The sequence below is a fragment of the Patella vulgata genome, chromosome 5 (assembly GCF_932274485.2).
Source record: "Patella vulgata chromosome 5, xgPatVulg1.2, whole genome shotgun sequence".
NCBI lineage: Eukaryota > Metazoa > Mollusca > Gastropoda > Patellidae > Patella > Patella vulgata.
This window is the reverse complement of record NC_065883.2, coordinates 16,161,109-16,184,930: the sequence shown is the minus strand read 5'-3', so window position 1 is coordinate 16,184,930 and position 23,822 is coordinate 16,161,109. Positions and strand designations below refer to the sequence as shown.

Here is a 23,822-nt window from a genome sequence, read left to right as displayed (position 1 = left end):
AAATCTTTTGTACAGTTTTACACTATCTATGAATATAATATGGCAGTGGCAATGGCGTTGTAACAACTGTTTCTACCGATACCCAGATAACCATCAGGAAGTTCGTCATATATTTTAACAATGACCAGTAATTCAATCATATCTCCGCTATGGATTGGCATATATTTGCCGCAATTTTTTTTCCACACAGTCTAATTCAACATATATCCGAATGTCCGAATGCATTATTGAATTATTCATTTCAAACGCCCTACCAATCGACGACGAATGTATGTGTGTGTGTGTGTGTGTGTGTGTGTGTGTGTGGGGGGGGGGGGGTCATCTTGAAACAATTATGATCAAGCAATTGGATAAAACGCTAATAATATCCGTCAACTGATGGTATTTCTATTACAGAAAAATAAGACAGAACTCGGAACAGTTTCAATAATAATAAATGTTAATCCGTTGAGAAATATAACAAATATCCATAAACATATTTAATAAACAAGATTGGTCTAAGTAACTATCCCTGCTTCTTTCGCCATACTGTAGAATTGACTCTTGTTATTATCCAATAAACGTGTAGGAGAATCAAACTCAATAATCTTCCCTTCATCCATTACAGCAACCCTATGAAAATAAATTCATGTTACTTATGAAACTTTAACCTGTATGTTTATATTAGATGAGTTATTATCTTTAACCTGTTTGTTTATATTAGATGAGTTATTATCTTTAACCTGTTTGTTTATATTAGATGATTTATTATCTTTAACCTGTATTTTTATATCATATGAGTTATTATCTTTAACCTGTTTGTTTATATTCGATGATTTATTATCTTTAACCTGTATGTCTATATTATGAGTTATTATCTTTAACCTGTATGTTTATATTATATGAGTTATTATCTTTAACCTGTATGTCTATATTATGATTTATTATCTTTAACCTGTATGTTTATATTAGATGATTTATTATCTTTAACCTGTATGTTTATACTATATGAGTTATTATCTTTAACCTGTATGTCTATATTATATGAGTTATTATCTTTAACCTGTTTGTTTATATTAGATGATTTATTATCTTTAACCTGTATGTTTATATCATATGAGTTATTATCTTTAACCTGTTTGTTTATATTAGATGAGTTATTATCTTTAACCTGTATGTCTATACTATATGAGTTATTATCTTTAACCTGTATGTTTATAATATATCATTTATTATCTTTAACCTGTATGTCTATATTATGAGTTATTATCTTTAACCTGTATGTTTATATTATATGAGTTATTATCTTTAACCTGTATGTCTATATTATGATTTATTATCTTTAACCTGTATGTTTATATTAGATGATTTATTATCTTTAACCTGTATGTTTATACTATATGAGTTATTATCTTTAACCTGTATGTCTATATTATATGAGTTATTATCTTTAACCTGTTTGTTTATATTAGATGATTTATTATCTTTAACCTGTATGTTTATATCATATGAGTTATTATCTTTAACCTGTTTGTTTATATTAGATGAGTTATTATCTTTAACCTGTATGTCTATACTATATGAGTTATTATCTTTAACCTGTATGTTTATAATATATCATTTATTATCTTAAACCTGTATGTTTATATTATGAGTTATTATCTTTAACCTGTATGTTTATATCATATGAGTTATTATCTTTAACCTGTATGTCTATATTATATGATTTATTATCTTTAACCTGTATGTTTATTTTATATGATTTATTCCTTACACTGCATTAATTTTCTAAATTTTGCTAATGTTCGTATCACACAAGCAGTTTCATATTTTTTGCATTTCAAAAATTAAAATAATTCAAAACGTGTAAACTGTAAACTAATCATGAAATTATATTAAATCTTTGAAATGAAATGATATCTAGCAACGAAGCTGTGCCATCTTATGTAGAGTAAAAAAAACAATTATTGTCGGAATGAAAATAGAAATAATGAAAACAGAAAATGCTGAAAATTTAATCCAAATTGCTTTACTCTGAACCAAGATATAAATGATTCATCTTTCGCCTAGCCTCGCTCTTCATTACTTACGTTGGTTCTATAATTAACAAAGTCTCGATTATCCAGTTTTAATTAAATTATCCATCACAAAATGTATTGAAATCCACTAAAGATTGCCGGCTAACGATTGCATCGAGAATTGATTATGGTCTTGATCAGTTAACTAATGTCTAATTAATAATTTAGATTACATTTCAGGCACAAAGAAAGGCCTGTAGATTTAGCTCTTGCATAATGCATGTTGAACAACTTACCGATCGTAATCCATAATTGTATTAATTCGGTGTGCTATTGTTATGATGGTGCAATCTTTAAATGCTGTTCTAATTGTTTGCTGTATCAAAGAATCAGTTTCATAATCTACAGCTGCGGTGGCTTCATCCAACACCAAAATCTTAGTTCTGCGCAATAGAGTTCTAGCTAAACATACGAGTTGTCTCTGCCCCACACTGTAAATACAATTGTAGTCTAAATTGTGAGAGAAACTAAAGAGAGAGAGAGAGAGAGAGAGAGAGAGAGAGAGAGGGAGAGAGAGAGAGTTACCGTCCACTCGACACAAACTAGGTCATTTCGGGACTAACACATGGTTAAGTTTTATTTCAATAATTCGGTTGGACGTAGGGGTCTTTAGCAGTGAGAGGAAACCGGAGGACCCGGGGAAAACCCACGAGGTTGGACAGGCGACCCTACTCCTTGTCACGTACAACCGGGGAATCGAAACCCCGCCAGCTGACTCAAAGGCAGACGGTATGATACAGAGCGCACGTGCTAACCATTCGGCCATCAAATCCCAAAGAGAAACTCGAATACGTTTAAAATTCTTAAACGTGGAACGTCTTCATTATTTACGTAAATGGGTTTTAAGATACTGACTTAAATCTGCCTGAGAAGACTGAGCCAAATGGTGGTTCATTGTATTCGTGGTGAAAATACAGTTGTCATTTAGTTTTCGAGCGATAGTTTCGTACGCTGCGCCACACCGGGATTTAATCCTATGAAAAATATACTAGAGGGTCTCGTTCACTAACCTCTCGCTTACCACGGTCCAAGACGTAAATAAAACTTACCTTAGATTACAACCACCTTCACCACACTCATACATTATAGTTTCTGGTAATCCTTCTACAAACGGTTTTAAATGTGACTGAGCTAAAGCCGTCCAGATCTGGTAGTCGGAATATTCATCGAAAGGGTCAAGATTCATTCGGAGAGAACCAGAAAACAAAACAGGGTCCTGAAATTGGAGAAAGTAGAATCTTTGTCAAATTAAAGTATTTGATAGGGTACGTTATTTTGATTACTTTTGGCATAGCTCTAGCGGAAGTCGGCTCCGTTACTGATTTGATTTTCATTTTTGTCTTACTGTTTCGTCAGCCGAATATAAAATCGGCTATCAATACATTTAAATTATTAAACGGCACCAAACTGATAGTGATACCTCACAACAAAACGCATAAAATCAAATGAAATCGCAAATTTGATTTTTGACCCAGATTTTTAGCCATCTAAACAGTTCTTGTGGGCTATAACGGGTGTTGGGGTGGGTGTGACTATATGGTACGACAACCGAACACGAACATTGAAGGTTAACGATACACAATATCTAGCGTTTTTACTGTGCTGTGCATATAATAGTAAACATAGTGTATTCTTGAAAATTTTGTGATATTTATTTTTGGAAAGGGGGCTAACCTGTGGCAGTATAGTAAGTTTAGATCTAAGATCATGTAAGCCTATCTTAGATATATGTACACCATCTATTACAATATCGCCATTGGATGGTTCAATTAATCTGAACAACGTTAAAAACATAGAACTTTTACCAGCTCCAGTTCTACCTATAATTCCAATCTGAAAATACAAATATTACAATTAGAAAAAAGTCAATAACAAATATTAATATATTCATACTCACTTTTTACTGAAACGCATTATTACGATTTAGCCCTTTAGCAATTATACCGCCATATGAACGGTTTATTAAACCGCTCCGTTAAGTGTACAACTGAAAATGTTCCTATAATACGGTCGTCTTTCTTATCCCAGTCGGTGCAGAACAGTAGGAGGTTGAATCGCATTTCATTTTATTCCGTTTAATACCGAAAGCTATTCACACATCTTGGACAATTTGAGGCGGTCTAAGGAACAACAGTTTCGGTCTGTCCGAGGATGTACCGGTATTAATATATCACGTTTCTCTAATTTGCTTCAAGGAACTGGGTAGTCAATATTAACATGTGGCAACTGCCAAAAGGTTAATTAAATCCAAGCACATAGAAGACAGTTAAGAATTTCTTATTGATGTATTTGATACATTAAAGCAAGAAACGTTTTATAAAGGGCTATATTTTAGTTAAAATAAGGCGAACAATTTTGAGTAAATTTTTAACTTTAGTTGGAGAATGTTTTGTGAAACCGGAGCCGGTATGGAATTTTCAGAATTATAATTATGGTTATAATCTTATCAAATAAAGATGAGAGAAATTGATGTAAACTCAGTAGGGCCATAAATAAAAGGTTTTTGTTTTGAACGATCTAAATAAAATTTGAATAAAATATCCCAAAGGGGATCAAACTCAAAAGTTCATATCGTTATTATTTTAATATGCTGACTTTTACTGGCCCTGAACTTAAAGCATAGACAAAAGTAAATGATGTATTTGAAATTGATGCATATATTAATATTAAACAATTCCATTATAAGACTACCTTTTCGCCGCCATTGATGTCGCAGTTTATTCCCTTTAATACTAGGTCTAATCCTGGTCTGTATCTGGTTTCATAGTCAAACCATGAAACACAACCCTGATCCGGCCAATCTGGACGGGGTTGATTTTCGGGTATAGTTAATTCAGCCTGAAGAATAATACACAATCATCTACTAAAAATTAAGAATAATAAAATAAACAGCACCAACTGTGGACGTGTTAGCCCCTCTTTAAGGATAATGAACAATAACTTTAAAAAAAATAACTTAGCCGGGAATTATCTTAAACCTACTAGATATGGGCTACTACAATAAATGAACCAGTATGCAACAATGTACACCGTCAGATATCCCACAGTTTCTCTTAATTCCATCCCCAGACGATTGCTGCATTGTACATTGACTGGCGTTAATTCAGGGTATACGTTCTCTTGTTAGAACATATGCGCGAGGAGAATGAACATAATATGAAGAGTTTTTCCGAAGTGGTTCCCCCTTAGTGGTGCAGGACGGAGGGCCTGACAAGGACAGCTGTCTAGTCATTCGGATGGTACGAAAAAACGATGTCCCGTGTATATATTGGCGTGCTCGTAAAATATCCCTTGGCAGTTGGAATTCGATATAAGGGTAGGCCATAGTGCCTCTGCCCGTCCAAAATTTCCCTCATAGCACACTGTATGGCGTATGCCCGTCTTTATTAGCCCAGTCGGAGCAGAACAGTAGGACGTTAAACCCCATTTCATTTCATTTCACTACGAAGAGTTAAAGCGTGGGCAAGAAATAGGGTTTAAAGTCCACTCGTTAAGAAACAGAGAAAACCTCACCCCTTGTCATGTGTAAAACTGGGATGTACGCATTACCCCATTAACATCCAGAGTCTGCCAAAACCAAAAATAAAAACAAAACCTTTCTCTCAGTTAACTATAGTTAAATTGATACCTCTGAATCTATCTTGCTATATTCTAAAACCCTTTCCACTGATACAATATTAGTTTCTAAATCGCTCATTTGTCTAACCATCCACGATATAGCTGCCGCGATCTGAAATAACAAACGTACATTCAATGGCAAAATACAAGTACTCATGTATAAATCATATTACCTAATATTCTTTACAAAAAAAAAATACCATTACTCTTTTGTTCTTTTCCTTTTATTTAAATATTTTTCATTTATCATATATTCAAGGGCGAGTTAGGTCAATTTGGGATGACTTCGAAGTTGCATATATGTTAAGTTAAAACATAATGGTGGGACTGTGCATAGATTCGGTGTGTTTTAAGACTTTATTTTAACATATTTCAAACATCTGACTTTACAAAATGCAACTATCGCTTTAACAATTATTATAATACCTGTAAAGCATATGATACAGAAAGACCAATATCTCCAGCACCAGTATCAGTTGACTGTACAGCTAAAATACTAGCAGCAAATACAACCACACTGGATACTACATCTAGATTTAATCCCAACCATCTGTACAATAAGAAGGGGTTTTCATTACTAGACAACGGGCGTTGTACCCATACTTTTATTTTATTTTAACAAAAACAGCTAACTCGGGTACATCCATACAATATTAGTAGGATTGGCTGTTGTCATCTTTAGATTAACGCATATTACCAAAATAACCACCATTTTAACCAATTGCAATTTGGCTAAAACACAGATCCTATTTCATTTCGTTTTTTATAGTTCAAAATTTCGTTTAACTTGTCTGTACAGCACTAGGAACTGGAAGAGTTGCTATATTACAGGGGTTCGAGTTATTGTGAGTAATTAGCCAATGAAACTGTCTGTTACGGAGAGTTCTTGGCGTGCTCTACACGGAGCTGTGGGTAAACCCCTAGACACGTCAACACTGATTGATTAATCAATGGCTGGTGGCATAGGGTCTAAAGTGGCTTGTATGACCCCTGACACGACCCCCCAGTACATCTGGTCAGATCTTCATGAAACAAAACATAGATCTGTATTTTAATTAGATTGAACCCATTAATTGTTAGATTAACCCATTAATTTTTAGATTACCCATTCATTCTTAGATTAACCCATTATATATGAAATCTTTTTACAAGATTACAGAAAACTCAACACAATTACTAAATGCATAACCACCGAGAGACGCTGGTATTCATTAAGTTAAATTGAAATTATAATTCATTTTTATATGCAATTTTTAAAAAAAAATCGTTCGTATGACCGATATAAACTTTGAATAGACACGTGCGATTCACGGAAGTAAATAAATGGCGAATTTGAAATCATGATACCTTAAACTTTTAGCAATGTCAAGGCTTATTAATTTAAACGTCTATGAAGCGTTTCAAACGATTCTGAATAAGTAAGCCATAATCATTCGATTTCTAAAGCCAACTCACCTATTTGAAACAAGACCAGCAAAATAGAATATTTGATTTTTGTCAACTTTGTTTTTGATGTCTTCTATAAATCGATTACTTGCACCATAAGCTCTGATTGTACTCGCACCGTTGATAGTTTCACTAAAATGGGTGTATATTGGTGATCTGGTTACAGATTCGATTCGTTTTAGTTGACGTGATGTAGGGATATAGAAACACTGAAATAATAAAACTTTGCATAAGAAAACTATAAAGCATCCGGATGAATGAATGACTGAAATAGGGTTTAACGTCATAGCGTTCTCCTTCAAACAGGCTAATGAAGACAGGCATGTGCCATACAATGTGGGGAATCACGTGGCTAAGTAGGTAAGACGCTGGCTCGCTAGCCTGGAGACCGGGTGTTCGATCCCTGCATTGGCCGAGAAAGTTCATCCAGATTTTCCGGCGTGGTTCGACCTTGTCATTGATGCAGGACGGAGGGCCTGACAAGGACAGCTGTCTAGTCGTTCGGATGGGACGAAAAGCTGAGGTCCCGTGTACTCATTGGCGTGCACGTAAAAGATCCCTTGACAGTTGGAATTCGATATAAGAGTAGGCCATAGTGCCGCTTTCCGGGCAAAATTTCCCTCATAGCACACTGTATGGCGTATGCCCGTCTTCATTAGCCCAGTTCGGAGTAGACCTTTAGGACGTTAAACCCCATTTCATTTCATTTCATTTCAGTCCTATACAGTGTGTTATAAGGAGGATTTTGCCCGGACAGCGGCGCTACGGCCTATTTTTATTTCGTGCGACGTGTACACGGGGCCTTGGTTGTTCGTTTTACCCAAACGACTAAATGCTGTTCCGTGTCCGACTCTGCTACTACACTACTGACAAGGGCAAACCACACCGGAAAATCCCGAGGAAACCTTCTAGGTCAACACCGAGATCGATCTCTGGACGTCTTGGTTAGTAAGTCAGCTCCTTTCTCACTACCCGTTTTCATTCGCCCAGTAGGAACAGAACAGTAGGAAGTTAAACCCTGGGAGATATACTTTCAGATATGTAGTGTTGTGGTTATATAAATAAGAGATAAAAAAAACGTGGTTTAACCGGCTATACTCACCAGAACCTGATAATTTTTATTTTAGAGAATTTTTATTTAAGAGAAACCCCACGGGGTTTGGAAGGCGACCTTACCCCTTGTGTGGGATAGAAACTGAACCACTTGACTCAATGACAAACCAATCTGCCACCACCCTAACGCTAAATAACTAAAATTTTACCTGTATAAGATAATAAAATATAGCTATAGGAACCAGAACTGCTATAAATATCGGGGTAGTAATACTGATCACCAACAGCGTGGATAACACGATCATAAAGGTGGACAACCACATCTTCAGTACTTGTGGTAAAGTGGAATCAATGGTTTCAATATCCCTGGAAATTCTGTTGACTATTCGTCCAATGGGTGTTGTATCCATGAATGACATGGGTGCACGGAATAATTTTTGTAGCAGATTAGCGTGTATTGTTTTGGCAGCCCGGACTAATCTAGTCCAGTAAAACAAACTGTGGACAATAATCATAACCACTGAAAGAAACACAGAGAGATATAAGGATTATAATCAGTCAGTCATTGTTAATCTGTTTACCATACCTGTTTTATTTCGCATTTCGCATGGATTTTCAGACTGATAAACACATGTAATTTAATTTCATAAATGTTTGCATTACATCAACATTAATTTAGTTTGTGTCTGGTCATTAAATAATAATACAAAAAGAGCGGGGCGACGTTGACTATTTTGAGAAACTGAACAAGGGTATGATCGAGCAAGAGCACAACTAAGTTCTATGCATTTTCAGATTGTCAACGACATCAATAAAAGTAATACAATTGCATAAATTAACAGTAGGCCTACCGTTATTTGTATTTTAGTCATTTGTCAATGAGGTTTTGCTTTGTTTTTCTTGTTGAGAAAATGGCCATAGGCACATCCAAATTGTCTATCCAAGAGAACACTTACCTTGAACAACACCAAACAATCCATAAATTCCTAAAAACAAATGGTTTTTATTGACAAAAGCGCTGGTTTGATTCTGTTGGAAGTTGGGGTCGTTAATCTGGGAGTCTCCAGTCCAATAGGTAAGCCAGAAAGTTGAACCTACACTTGCTGCTTGGAACAATATATAGAAAAACACGCCTAATAGCAACCCAAAAGGACCAGCGGAATTTACATAATCCTTGACGACAGATAATGGTATCTGAAAGGAAGCGAGAACAAAAAATACATGTTTCAAATAAGTCGGTCAGTATTGTCGTGTCGTTTATCTATTTCGGGGGAACACTGAAAAGTTCATATATTGTTTAATGAATTTCTTCCGCAAACCTGAAGTCAATTTAAGGATAATGCATCCTTGTTGTTTGGATCGTGGAGTTTTCTCATAATCAAACCCATGATTTTCTTTCGATGGAATACAATTTAAAAATTTGGTTTGATTTTAATTTGCAATATCAATATTTATTGAATAGGAAATATAGAAATTTAGGATATCAAGAAATCGAAAATAGCCGATAAACTATTTGTTTACTAGACTTAATTGGGTCAGTTAAAATGTCCTATTCATAGCGGTCGGGATTCATGATACATAACGATCGGGATTCGAGTGTATCAATTTGGAATATAAATAAATTCGATTAAATGGGCATTAGGTATAAGATTAGATAAAGAGCTGACAGTTCTTCCTATACTAGTTAATAAATAGATAATAAAAACAGAATATGCTGACAATTTCAGTCAAATTTCTTCATTCTGAATCGAGATATTAGCGTTTCATTTTAGGCTAGCCTCGATCGTCATTACTAACGTTGGTACGATAATAACCAAATTCTTGATTATCCATTTTTACGTTAAATTATCCATCACAAAATGTATTCAAATCCATGTTTAATGCATGTTTAAGCCCGATTCCGCACCCCTTTGATTTTCCACATGTAAACCCAAAGCGACGAATTAAAAGTACCATAACCCAGCAGGAAACCATGAACTCCACTTCACAATAAACAAATGTATCTGTACCTTGCCCTGCCCCGTAACTTCAAGTTCTGTTAATTTTCCCTTTTCTATGATTTCTGTAACGGTTTCTCTTCTTGGTAACTGTTTGATTGACACAGATAGAGACATTCTGGAGAATGAGTGGCGACCACTAACCCCGCTGAAAGAGCTTCTTCTCCTGTTAACAAATAGAAATATGCGAATAAGGGGTTGATCATGTTAAAATAATGAAAATTAACGTCAAAACTTAACAAGTCTATCATTTTGGACAAGAAAATAGACTGGATGATTGAAATGGAGTTTAACGTCTAACGTTTATGCACCGACTGAGATAATGAAGGCCTACACCATGCTATGTGCTATGAGGAGTATTTGTCCCGGACATCGGCACTACGGCCTATTATTTCGAATTCCAAATGTTAAGTGTTCTTTTATGTGCACTCTAATGAGTACGTGACATCGATTTTTCGTCCCATGACTAGACTCTGTTCCTTTTCATTCCTCCCGTCCTACAGCACTGACAAGAGGAGACCAAAGAAAATAGAAATTTATTTCAATTAAATAAAAAAATAGATTAAAACAATAACATCATACTTAATCTATATATTCTTAAAAAGTACGTAACGTAACATATGAGTTTTAACATTATATATTTGTTTTTTAAATTTTGTTTTAACCTTTTACGTTCTGTAATAGGATTCTCGTCACCCGAGGTCATAGCATCAGAAGTCAGAGCTTCAATTTTATCCCACATTCGTTCTCGCATATCTTCAACTGAAACCAACAAACATCAATGTTATAGTTGCAACATACTTCAACTGTGCTGAATCTATATACAATTAGCGCTATAGATGCAACTCTGGCGTTATAATTTATAAGGGTTTGTTACAAACAGAATTTAAGTCTTCACATTCTTATTCGTACAAAAGGCTAATATGCAATAAATACTAAGGGGAAATAAAAAACAAGAGAGAGAAATGGGGTTTAACGTCAACTCGACACAAACTAGGTCATTTCGGGACTAACATATGGTTTAATTTTATTTACATAATTCGCTTGCGCGTAGGGGTCTTTAGCAGTGGGAGGAAACCGGACGACCCGGAGAAAACCCACGAGGTTGGACAGGCGACCCTTCTCCTTGCCACGTACAAGAAATAAAAAAAACAAGTGGTTAATAAAACGAGTAAATGGCAGTAAACGGACTTTTGACATGCAAATGTACATGTGCATTTTTTGTCCGTAGGTTTGTCTTACCACGTGTACCGCGACTCTCCTGCACTTACTGTTAAGAAGAGTATTCATAAAAGTCGCAAGGGATCGGGATAGATTGTTTAACTCAAAGTATAGCGCATCTTATAGATTTCTTACTTTCCTCATCAGGTAGTTCTTCATCCGATTCTAGTCCGATTCCTTGAGTAAGATATATCTTTAAAAACTGAGCAAATTCTCCATTAACTTTGAGTAATTCTGTATATGTTCCACGTTCTGTAATGCGACCATCCGTCATAACTAAAATATTGTCAACCATCGGTAACCAGTGTACACCATGAGTTACTAAAACACGGGTCTACAGAGATAAAAAGTGTTTGATTTAGAAAAATATGCGAAATAGCTCGAACTTGAACTTGGTTCATTTAAATATTCGTCATACACAAAATGTTAATTTGAATTGACACGAGATCGAGGAATAAGGTCTAATCTCTGCTAAACACAGCTAGCTCTCGATGTAACCAATGACGGTCATGAAAGTCGATGGTTACGGCACTGCCAGGGGTTAGCGATAAAAATTGTCATTGCATTTGCAACAAACCCAGAGAAACCTTAGTACAGTTAGCAAATGATCATGGAATAGAAACCAAAATCATGCCACCGATGAGCAATGCTCTTAAAATCAATACCATACATTCAGATAACAAATTTGATGGTTCTAATTGGACCAAGAACAATGCATGAAGTCATCATCGCCATCTTGAATCTATATAAAAATCTGTCTATCGATACCGAATCATGATGCCAAGAAAAATCATGCCAAGTTTCACGTCAATTGTATTTAAAATTGGCGGGGCATTATTAAGTTCATTTCGAAGAGCGTCGCTCCAAGAAGAAGAACAATCAGATATATGTCTAAATACATAAGTTCTGACTGTTAAATCGATGAAGTTATAAACTATAACATAACTTTACCTTATTTTTAAGACAACCAAACGGTCCTATAGCTTTTTTAAATATATGTTTCCCAACATGTGAGTCTACAGCACTGAGTGGATCATCAAACAAATAAATGTCGGCATCACTGTATAATGCACGAGCTAAGCTAACTCTCTGCTTTTGCCCACCACTTAAATTAATACCCTGAATAAAATCAAAATATTAGATAATATGCTTTGAAAGAATTATCTTTCGATTTTAAGAGCCCCAAAATTAACGGATTCTATTCAATTGCGGATGCTAATGATATAAGGTGGACACGTGCCATTTCACAAAATCTGCTAAAAATAGTATTTTTGCATGTTCTTAGAACAGAACACTAAGTTGACATATACTGTAATAAGAGGAACCAGAATGATAAAAATGAACAAGTTGTTAAGAACATCTGCTAAAAATGGATTTATTTGAAAAAAATCAAATGATCTTTTTGAAAAACAAGGGCACTTGCACTAAACATCTTTAATTATTAAGCTGTCCAAAGAGTAATATTTATCTTACATTGTGTTGCCTATCTAGTAAATTTAATTAGCTATCACTATTTAAATCATTGAACAAATCTTTAGGGTCGGTATATGGGGTGAAATAGGGGTTAGATCAGTGAAGGTCAAGCGAAGTATGTTGTATCTATTAAATGAATTAGTTTTACCTTTTCGCCTATTTCTGTCATATCACCACCAGGTAATATCTCTAGATCTGCTGATAAAGCACATGCCTCTATAGTAGCTTTATATTTAGTATGGTTAAAGGGTTTACCAAATAGTATGTTATCTCTTAGTGTATCATACTTCATCCAGGCTTGTTGAGATACATATGCTATAGAACCCTAAAAATATAATAAATTATTCGTTTCTTTTTATTTGGTTAGTGATTTTGACGTTAATAATTCTGTGGGTTCACATAATGACGTTCACTATTTCAATAACGCTATAAAGATATTTTTTAAAACAATGTGCAAATGTTTTAATACTTTACATAATGATGATAGACAATGGTTCTAAATTATTAATTTACAGCAAACACATGATGTGGGTTATCATGTCCATGCGCGGAGCAAATGAGTTATAACTCTTCATGTTTGCTCGTAAATTTTGAAAGTGAAAATTGCATTTTTGAAATTATATTTTTAAAATGTGTTAAAATAAAGCCTTAAAATAGATGACATTTATACACAGTCCTACCTTGTTAAGAATAATCCTATTAATTCTATAATTTACTATTTTCAATTGAGAAATTGGCAAATATACCATTGTCAAAGTAAAGTGACACTAAATATATGCAAGCCAGAAAAATTATCATCATTAATCAATTTTTAATCATACTAATTCTTGAAAATGTAAATTTGTAAAATAAATTCTAATATTTGATGCCCAGGTACTTGCACTATTCCGGAACACCCATTGTTTACCACTCAATACCGTCACTTACTGTAAACAATTTAAGAATTAGAGAGTTTTCAAACGCTGTATTTGAGAAATGTAGACGTTTGGAAGATTCAATAACTTGTAGATCAACACAATATACAATGTTTTAACTCCATATATATAGAAAGAGAGAAATGGGGTTTAACGTCCACTCGACACAAACTAGGGAATTTCGGGACTAACATATGGTTCAATTTTATTTCAGTAATTGGCATGCGCACATGGGTCTATAGCAGTGGGAGGAAAACGGAGGACCCGGAGAAAACCCACGAGGTTGGACAGGCGAAAATACTCCTAGTCACGTACAACCTGGGAATCGAAAACACGCCAGTTGACTCAATGACAGACTGTATCATACAACGCGCACGCGCTAACCATTCGGCCATCCAACCCCCTATAAAGGCTGAAATTGGTTTATTGTCTGCGATATCACTTGGGTGGAAGCGGACGTAAAATACAACTAACTAACAACTATTGTTATAAATTAATAACAATATTGCTATTGTAACATTTTAGAATTATTTTATTTTACATTTAAAATTTCGAATGGCCCTGCATGAATTCTATAGAGAACACGCACAGGTCGTAAAACTAAAATTATTTATGAATTTTAAGAATGTCCATAGCCCTAGGTGTTTATAGGTTTTTTCCAGACATAGAAAGCTGCTGCGAAGAAACAACAGATACATTATTTTTGCTTACCTTAACAGTAACTGAACCCCGTTCTTTCTCCATCTCACCGAGTAATGCTGAGATCAATGATGATTTGCCACACCCAACTTGTCCAACCACGGTAATAAGTTTACCTTCGGGTATATTTATATTAATACTAAACAAAAATGAAAATGAATAAATGCTAACGCTTCTTTTGAACCATACTTTTGGGAAACGCTTCACGTGTACTTTCAACTTATGATGTGCAATTAGTATTCCATAGGTAATTGTTGCAGTTCTAGGTTTAAAAGATAATTTCAAATAACACTTATCTGGTTCTATTGGTCATTTCGTTTTAAGTTGAACTTGGAAAGACAAAATTTGCTTATTCTGCTCATTATAATATGAAAGAATTGTTTAGTTTTATAATCTTCGACTTATTTCAATATTAACATAATTTAAATAAACCTACTCATTTAAAACAGGCGGCATATCCTTATCCCACTTAAACTGGCCATCATTTATAGACAAAGCATATTCTGTAATAATAAGTATACATATATGAAGAGAGAGAGAGAGAGAGAGAGAGAGAAAGAGAGAGAGGGGGAAAGAGAGAGAAATATACTCCTTGTCACGTACCGGGTAATCGAAACCACGCCAGTTGACTCAGTTATATGTACAGTTATTTTATGCAATAAATTGTACAGTTTGTAATAATATAACGACAAAGACTGTAAATATTAATTTGTTTAGTTTTGAGTATTTAAATAATACAAAAGAATACAGTAATGAGTTTGTTTTAATTAGTAATTTGTAATAATAAAGATAAATAAACATAAGTATGTGGTAGTTGAGGTAAATAAGTATATGATTTTTTCTAATAAAGACAAATAAGTATACATTTCTTTTTCTAGTAAAGGTAAATAAGTGCAAAACATTTTTTCTAGTAAAGTTTAATAAGTAGTTTGTTGTTGTAAAGGTAAATGAGTGTACGTTTGTTATAGTGGAGTTAAATAAGTATAAGTTTATCGTAAAGGTAAATAAGTATAAGTTTATCGTAAAGGTAAATAAGTATAAGTATATGTAATAGTAAAGTTAAATAAGTATAAGTTTCTTATTGTAATGGTAAATAAACATAGGTTTGTTGTAGTAAAGGTAAATAAGTATAAGTTCGTTGTAGTAAAGGTAAATAAGTATAAGTTTGTTACCAGATCTAGTATCTTTTATTGAACTATCTGGATCTAAGTCGGGTTGCAATAAAAATTCATTCAGTCTTTTTACAGAAACAAACGACTGGAAAAAATGGACAAATAAATGGATACTTCTTACACGTTTATAAAAATCACTGAAGACGTGTAATGATTTATATGTATGCTTGTATATATATACTGAGGAATTGTAATGATTTATATATGAGAGAGAAATAGGGTTTAACGTCCACTCGACTCATTTCGGGACTAACATATGGCTTAAATTTATTTCAATGATAGGCTTGCGCGTAGGGGTCTTTAGCAGTGGGAGGAAAGTTTAGGACCCGGGGAAAACATGCGAGCTTGGACAGGCGACCTACTCCTTGTCACGTACAACCGGGGAATCGAAACCACGCCAGTTAACTCAATGGTAGAACTTATGATACAGCGCGCACGCGCAAACCATTCGGCCATCCAATTCCCCAATGATTTATATAATTACAGTATTGTGCTCCTTCTGAATACTGTTATATGAACATTAGTTTGAGCAGCTTCTGGTAAATGTATAGGGTGGTGTCCTTATGTTTTTCTACTTTAGAGCTGTGGAGGCATATCAAAACCTTGGTTCATGTTTTAACATCATTGTAAATGTGTTCGAGTCTTCGACCTATCGAAAGATACAACTAAACTGTCCCATTTACCAGTAACGCTTCCGTGGTCGCTGAAAGAATCATTGATTATCTAGCAATAGATTCTGTCACATTTCAAAGCAAAGAATCACCATCGCTTCTACACGAGTAACATTTGCTAATGTACATAATGACTTACCTGTATGCTGAAATTAATAATAACGCCGAGTAAATTCAACGGAACTCTTAACAAATTAAATAACGATAGAGTAACAAAGGCTTTCTGTGCATCTAAAACATTTTTACTATCAATCAAAATATAGGTGGCAAACGTTGCTAGAGTTACCTGAAAATGTACAAAGTTGTAATTCTAAACAACGACAGAAACGGGTATCTAAATGCACTGCATGCAAAACAATTTTGTATTACTGTATTAGCTTGATGACGGTGAGAGAATACTCTTCAAAACGTCGCCCAAAATAAATAGCAACTGTTTTCGATAACAATTCTTATTCGATTTTGACGAAACTTGAAATATAGGCTTATCTCCAAGAGATCACGGTTTCTTTCGACTTTGGCATGTATTGAACCAAAACTTCATGGATTATGGCCCCTGATTGTACGAAAACTCACGATTTTAGCTTGTGGACACTCTAGAGGTGACAATTCTTATCCGATTTAGATGAAACTTAAAATGTATATTTGTAATCGAACGATCTTGGTTCCTGTTAATATTCGTGAATATCGGACCGCAACTTCCTGGATTATGGCCCCTTGATTTTATGAAAAATCACGTTTGTGGTCCCCATTTAAAAATACGTTCACCGTTGCACCATATGGAACATTGAGTTCAAATTTCGTAAAAATTGGACCGAAAATGTGGGACAACATGACCACTCTATGTATGCAAATAGTGTTAAAGTATGTAATATCAAGATTGTGGACCCTCTTGAGGTCGGAATGTTTATCTGATTTTGATGAAACTTAAAATATACGTTTACATCCCAGAGATTTCGATTCATTTGCCATTCGAGCATATTGAACCATAACATCATGGATAATGTCCCCTGATTGTACGAAAAATCGCTTTTTAAGCTTGTTTTCTGTCCATATCTTGCAGAATGTGGGCGTATCTTGCATGACAACCGCTTGTTATACTTACAATAAATGGTGCTACAGCCCAGCCCATGCCAACCATAATGTAAACATATGCTATCTTCATTAAAACTTTGATTTCGCTAGCTCGAATCTTTTCTACCTTTTCTTTAAATGACATCTCCCAACCATAGAGCTTTAATACCTGAGAGAATTAACATGATAAACAAATTAATATGAAAAACAAATTAAAATGGTAAACAAATTAACACAGCAAACAAATTGAAACTGTAATCAAATTCAAATTGTAATCAAATTCAAACTGTAAACAAATTAACACATTAACAAGGTAAACAAATTAACATGGTAAACAAATTAGCACGGTACACAAATTAACAAGGTTAACAAATTAACATTGTAAACAAATAAACATTGTAAACAAATTAACATTGTAAACAAATGAACAAATGGAATGTAGTTAATTTGCGTTTTAATAGGTCTTCTGATTTCAGTAATTGGCTTGGGGTGAAATTGTACGGTGTACATGCCAGGATAATAATGTTTATATTCTGGATGATCTTATAATAGCAGAGTCATCATGGCGATTGTCAATTGCAGAATGAAATTTTAAACTGCAACGTCAGCCGGTTAAGCAAATCTAGCCACCATTTCCGAATAGCTCTATTTTTAATTTGAATTTTAAGTAAAGGTACATAACATAGTCCATATCATCACATTTTGGCGTTTAAAATACATACTTAAATTCACATTTATTTACGATGTCCTGCGAAATCTAAAACATACCCTTTAAAAAATAGAGGGTAGGAATATTTAAAGAGAACAAATAAATCGAAGGTCAAAACAGGACTTGAACAATATACAGAAATTCAGAGAAAAGACATTTTCTTATAGAAAACTATACCTTCATGCCATTCAATATCTCAGTCATCCATTTTATTCTTGTATCTTTTATTTTAAGATTTTCTTCTTGAAGTTTTCTTTCTTTACCAACATAATAGGCATTAAAAGGTATCATTAGAATGAGAACCACGACCCCGGCGAAAACTGCCGGACCTACAAAATAAATATGGAGGTTTTTAAAGCAATGACCCGCCACGTTAGTCAAGTTCGTGGTGATATTTATGCTAAAGGTATTAACAAAATTTTTTTTAAGTTTCCTTTTGGTGTATTTATGATTATTTGTAATATATACATAGTTTGTATCAATTTAGGTGTAGTAGTATACTATAGTAGTATAAGGAAATAGGGTTTAATGTCCACTCGGGACTAACAAATGGTTCAATATCATTTCAATAAATTCGCTTGCGCGTATGGGTCTTTAATAGTGGGCGAAAACCGAAGGACCCGGAGGAAACCCACGAGATTAGACAGGCGACCCTAACCTTGTCACGTACAACCCGGGAATCGAAACCACTCCAGTTGACTCAATGACAGACCTTATGATACAGCGCGCATGTGCTAACCATTCGGCCATCCAACCACCATTTTGTATAATATATACATTGTTTGCATTTACCTATAGTAGTATACAGTAGTACCAGTGCCAGTATTATTTGAAATGGCGTAGACCATAGTAAAGCTAGATAGTTTAATAATTCCTGCAGTCTCTGACAATCCACAGACATCAAATTTACAACTTCCCCAGCAGTTTTAAACTTCTTGGCTTCGTTATTCATTGTTAAGGCCTACAACACAGTAAATATTATCAATTTTAAAAGAGAACTTAATATCGTGATTTTTTTTGTTAGGAGTTGACCAGGGAATAATCATTTTTTTTAAGATTACCGTTTCGTGATAATTTTTTAGCAAAGACAGGGGGTGGGGGATCGACGTCCACTGAACACAAACTATATTTCGAGAGAGAGAGAGAGAGAGAGAGAGATAGAGAGAGAGAGATTTAACGTCAACTCGACACAAATTAGGTCATTTCGGGACTAACACATGGTTTAATTTTATTTCAATAATTCACTTGCGCCTAAAGCAAAGAGGTTTAGTTAGTTTTCAAATTATGACTAAGTGCATATATATCGTGGATTGTCTTATAACATAACACAGTCTTGCAATAAAGAGAGAGTAGGTTTAATGTCTACTCGCTTCGTGTATGCGGACAATCGAAACCACGCCATAGACCTTTTGTTCTAAAGCGTTAAACAATTTGCCCCCCATCACCCTTGCAATAAAGAGAAAAGTGACTGTACCTTTTTATAAATGGCGGTTATCAGCGCTGATTTCATCTGCATTCCAATAACAGAAGCTCTATGTAAACTGATTTGAAATAGAACTGCTCGTAAAGTGCCAAATACAAGTAAACCAATAGCTAGAATATAACCTCTCCATGCATGCATTGAATTTCTGTTGCTCATGAAGCTGATCATCTCACTAAATCAATAATTAAAAAATTATGAAAGTCTCCGGTCATTTAGGGGACATGGTTTATTAATTGTGATATGCGCAGGCCAGCGCGGATCCGAAATTGATTGTTTAGAGGAGAGGGACATTTTGAGGCTATTAAGATCTGACCGATAATTTATGGTGTTGAGCTGAAACTGCGTGTGCTATGAGGAAAATTTGGCTGGAGAGCGGCGCTGCCGTCTGCTCTTGTTTCGAATTCCTACTACCAAGGGCTCTTTTACGTGTACTCTGGATTTGGCAACTTCGTCCCACCAGCAGGACTAGACGCTGTCCTTGCCAGACCCCCGGGCATGACGCTAGAAAATCCCAGGAAACATTCTCGACCAACACCGAGATCAAACCAGGGACTTCCTCTGAAATAAGCCAGCGCTTTATTCACTAAGCCACCGCGGCATCACAAACTAAAGAACGCAGATGCATTTAATCCCAGGCACTAACTTACCCAAGTATCAAGGGGCTGATAAATTGGAATATATCTGCGAAGAACTTGCTAACAAACGATATCGTCAACCCTTTGATATGTATGGCTGTCAGGACTTTCAGCAAAGAAGGTTTCTTTTCTTTTTTCTTGGATGTTTGTGTAGGGTTTGAATTAGATTCATCTGCTGACGTTGATTTGGTGTAGGATTTCAACTGACCGGACATCAACATTGGTGATTTTTCACTCAGTTCCGTTTTGCTTTGACCATTTGCAAAGGCCACCAAAATCTCACTTCTGGTACTGAAATTTCAAAATAAAATGATCACCAATCTATTTTTCGTTTCAATGTTCGCACTATTTTGTTTTGTACGATCACACTGATTTGAACCTTTTCACGCCACTCGCGGGTACAAAATATAAATGTCAGAAAATTGTGCATTTCCCTGGTAAATGACTTATGTCATAATTCGATTTCGGCTCTAGAATTCCCTTTATTGTGATCAAAGCTACCGTCAACTATTCAGATCGCATGTTATTTCATATCCATAACTTTACACAAAATATGGAAGGAAATTGTAGTCGTGTAGGTTATATGAAGTTAACTACTGCAGCTCCCATAAATCGGGAATTAATAGAAACTGTCGGGTTAATCTTCAAAGACTAGGCTTAAAGGTCAATACCAAACGTGCCTACAGTTACAGCAACGCCACACCACTTAATCGTTGCAATTATAATTTCACCATTTTAATGTTTAAAAACTTATAAAATAGAGAAAAAAAAACTCTAGGACAAAGGCGCATGGTTTGTGTTTTTTAGGATGTGTGTCCCACCATCCCAGACTCTTACTTTGTCCAGGGCAGTTTTGAGTCATGATTTTTGATTCATGAAATATAGAGCGGGACAATGGCGTCGCACGATGAACTAAACAAATAATAAATCCAACAGATAGCTTACGGATAGCCCCCAGATTCATTCAATGGATCTAATATGTACGTTTGTTCTTTATTGTTTGAAATGTCTGTGTATAATATGTCCTGTCCATGTGTTTGTCTTGTGTAATTGTGTATGTGTGGTGCAGACCCTCGTCGCTTACTCTATTTTGACACCAATTCAATAATGTAACCCGTATACCTCTTTCTTTGTGCTTTCAAGCATTCTCTTTTCCAATATTTTTCAAATTGTGGTTCAAGACGTTCACTTGTATCTCGTGGATTTAAATCCCACACATCACTTTCTTCTAGACCTTTACGGTAACCAAGTACAACCAAACTGGAATAATGATTTAGAACTGGGCTCAAAATCAAATAACTCTTTGCAGACGACGCTCTTCGAAAAAAAAAACTAAGGTACGTCAACTCAAATGCGATCACATGAATCTTGGCATTGAAGAGCTGCGATTTAATATATGAAATCACAATTTCAAGATGGCGTCATGCTCAGGTAATGATCCATATTACTTGCTATTTATATAAATACCAGACTTTTCTTTAAACAGCCTCTGTGATCGTAATTTGCATACTCGGACCGTAATAGCACACTATAAGGTACACTATACTAATTTACAGGCCATCGGGTTTTAGGAGAGACACCATAATAATTGAATTTCTCAAACATTTAATTTACCTCGTCACCCATGAGTAAACGAGTTGTGCTGGATAAGAAGCTCTAACTTCAGGGCATTGGTTCTACAAATAAACAAGAACAATAATACAATTCTAATCAAACCAATACATATTAGTTACGGATTTATTAATTTATGTGTCTGGTATCTTAATCGAAACGAAATGTAAAAAAATATGAATCGTCAACCTAAGTGTAATGCAACTTAATAATTTGGGATTGAAGATATAATATAGATAATATTTAAATATTATATTGTGGATACCTCGTATGTTGATATGTTGTAATTTCAGCTGTGTTGACATGTTATATTGCGGATATTGCGATGCTTTATAATATCCATATGTCGATGTGGTGTGATACTGATATAAAACATATCCGTTGAAGGTATGTTGAAATGTAACTTGAGCAACAAATTATAAAATATGAAGTAACTTACACCACCTATTATACTGTAACCATGTCTTTCACTGCTCGATCTATCTGACAGACATGTTAATCCGAATTGGAGAATTTTCAAGAAGTATGATGCATAAAATAAAACAAAGTTCATCAAATCTGTCCGATGGTTCTGAAAATAATATACAAAACGTATCGAGAATTGACAACGAATGAAAATGATTACAACATTGATTCATAACCTAAATCAATACACAATATAAAATGTTGCTTACTTCAGATTGTAAAAATTTTATAAATAGTTTATTGACTCATGAAAATAAAATAAAACCAAGTACGAACAATCCAAACCATTATACAAAATTCGAAGTCCCAAAACAAACGGTATAGGCACAATAGTGTAATCAGCAAATGGACTGTTCACCGTGTAAATATTTTAAAAAAATAATAATTTTAAAAATAAATAATTAAAAAAGAAATTAAACATGCATTATGCAAGAGCTAAATCGGCCTATTGCAGGTTTTTCTTTAGGCCTGAAATGTTTTCTAAAATATTAATTAGACATTAATTAACTGATCCAGGCCTTAATCAACTCTCGATGGCATCAGATTTCTCCGATATTAAATAGATTAGAATGGCTCAGCGATACTTTGATTTAATCAAATATGGAGGGCCAAGACTTAGCTTCGATCATCCAGTACGGTGGTTGAAATTATTGCACACGTATGTCAAACCTTCAAAGGCTAATATCTTCGCTTGCAATAGAGTAATTTGAATGAAATTTTCAAATTATTCATTTTACATCATCTACTTTCGAACTATTATAGCAAGAATGGCTAGTTCTTTTTCTAAATCTTACATAATGTATCTTTAATTTTTTTTTTTAAAAAAGCAATTAAGAGGAAATAAATAATCAAGGGTGACATTCTTTATGTGAGGTCAGTTAGTACTTCATAAGTACGTATATGTATGAATGGCAGTTTATTATTTTCTAAGTTAAAATTTTATTTGAAAAGTAGTATCGAGAAGTATAATTATATAATTTTTATGTAATAATCGTAATTTAATACCAGCTATTACATAAGTATATTGCTAGTGCGTTAATGGTATTAATAACACCTACCTCTAGCTCGATATCAGTATAAAATTAAAGGTATGTTATTGAGAAGTATATTGCTAGTTCGTTATTAGTATTAATAACACCTACCTCTAACTCGATATCAGTATAAAATTAAAGGTATGTTATTGAGAAGTATATTGCTAGTTCGATATTAGTATTAATAACACATACCTCTAGCTCGATATAAGTATAAAATGGAATGGTATCCATTGTTAATACTAACAGCCAGTACACAAACTGAATTCCTGATGTTGTACATCCTTTTTTTCTTTCAATATGTAATAAAACTAAAACTAGGAACTGAAATATAAACATACACCGGTTGTGATATTGTGTGGCACATAAAAATGAAGTTATATCTATCTATCAAGCGACATATTCTTTAAAATATTGAAAGAACAAATTGATCAAGGATTCTGCATGCTATATGTCATACAGACATCTACCAAATGACATATTCTTAGAAAACAGA

The 23,822-nt window shown here is 34.4% G+C and overlaps 1 protein-coding gene across 1 annotated transcript; it reads right to left on the bottom strand.

The window, feature by feature from the left end:
• Positions 1-401: 401 nt before the first annotated feature.
• Positions 402-23,644, bottom strand: LOC126821575 (multidrug resistance-associated protein 1). The gene is made up of 28 exons (XM_050550031.2): positions 23,522-23,644; positions 22,270-22,401; positions 21,834-21,895; positions 21,342-21,479; positions 20,232-20,510; positions 19,576-19,756; positions 18,894-19,062; positions 18,279-18,430; positions 17,424-17,561; positions 16,461-16,607; positions 15,651-15,735; positions 14,915-14,981; positions 14,491-14,617; positions 13,014-13,190; positions 12,344-12,511; positions 11,528-11,726; positions 10,837-10,933; positions 10,184-10,337; positions 9,131-9,368; positions 8,384-8,694; positions 7,131-7,330; positions 6,102-6,225; positions 5,686-5,787; positions 4,749-4,895; positions 3,732-3,890; positions 3,107-3,273; positions 2,294-2,488; positions 402-612 (listed from the first exon to the last, which is right to left on the bottom strand). The coding sequence occupies exons 1-28, from the start codon at positions 23,558-23,560 to the stop codon at positions 498-500; spliced, it is 4,269 nt and encodes a 1,422-aa protein (XP_050405988.2). The 5' UTR covers positions 23,561-23,644; the 3' UTR covers positions 402-497.
• Positions 23,645-23,822: the final 178 nt, after the last annotated feature.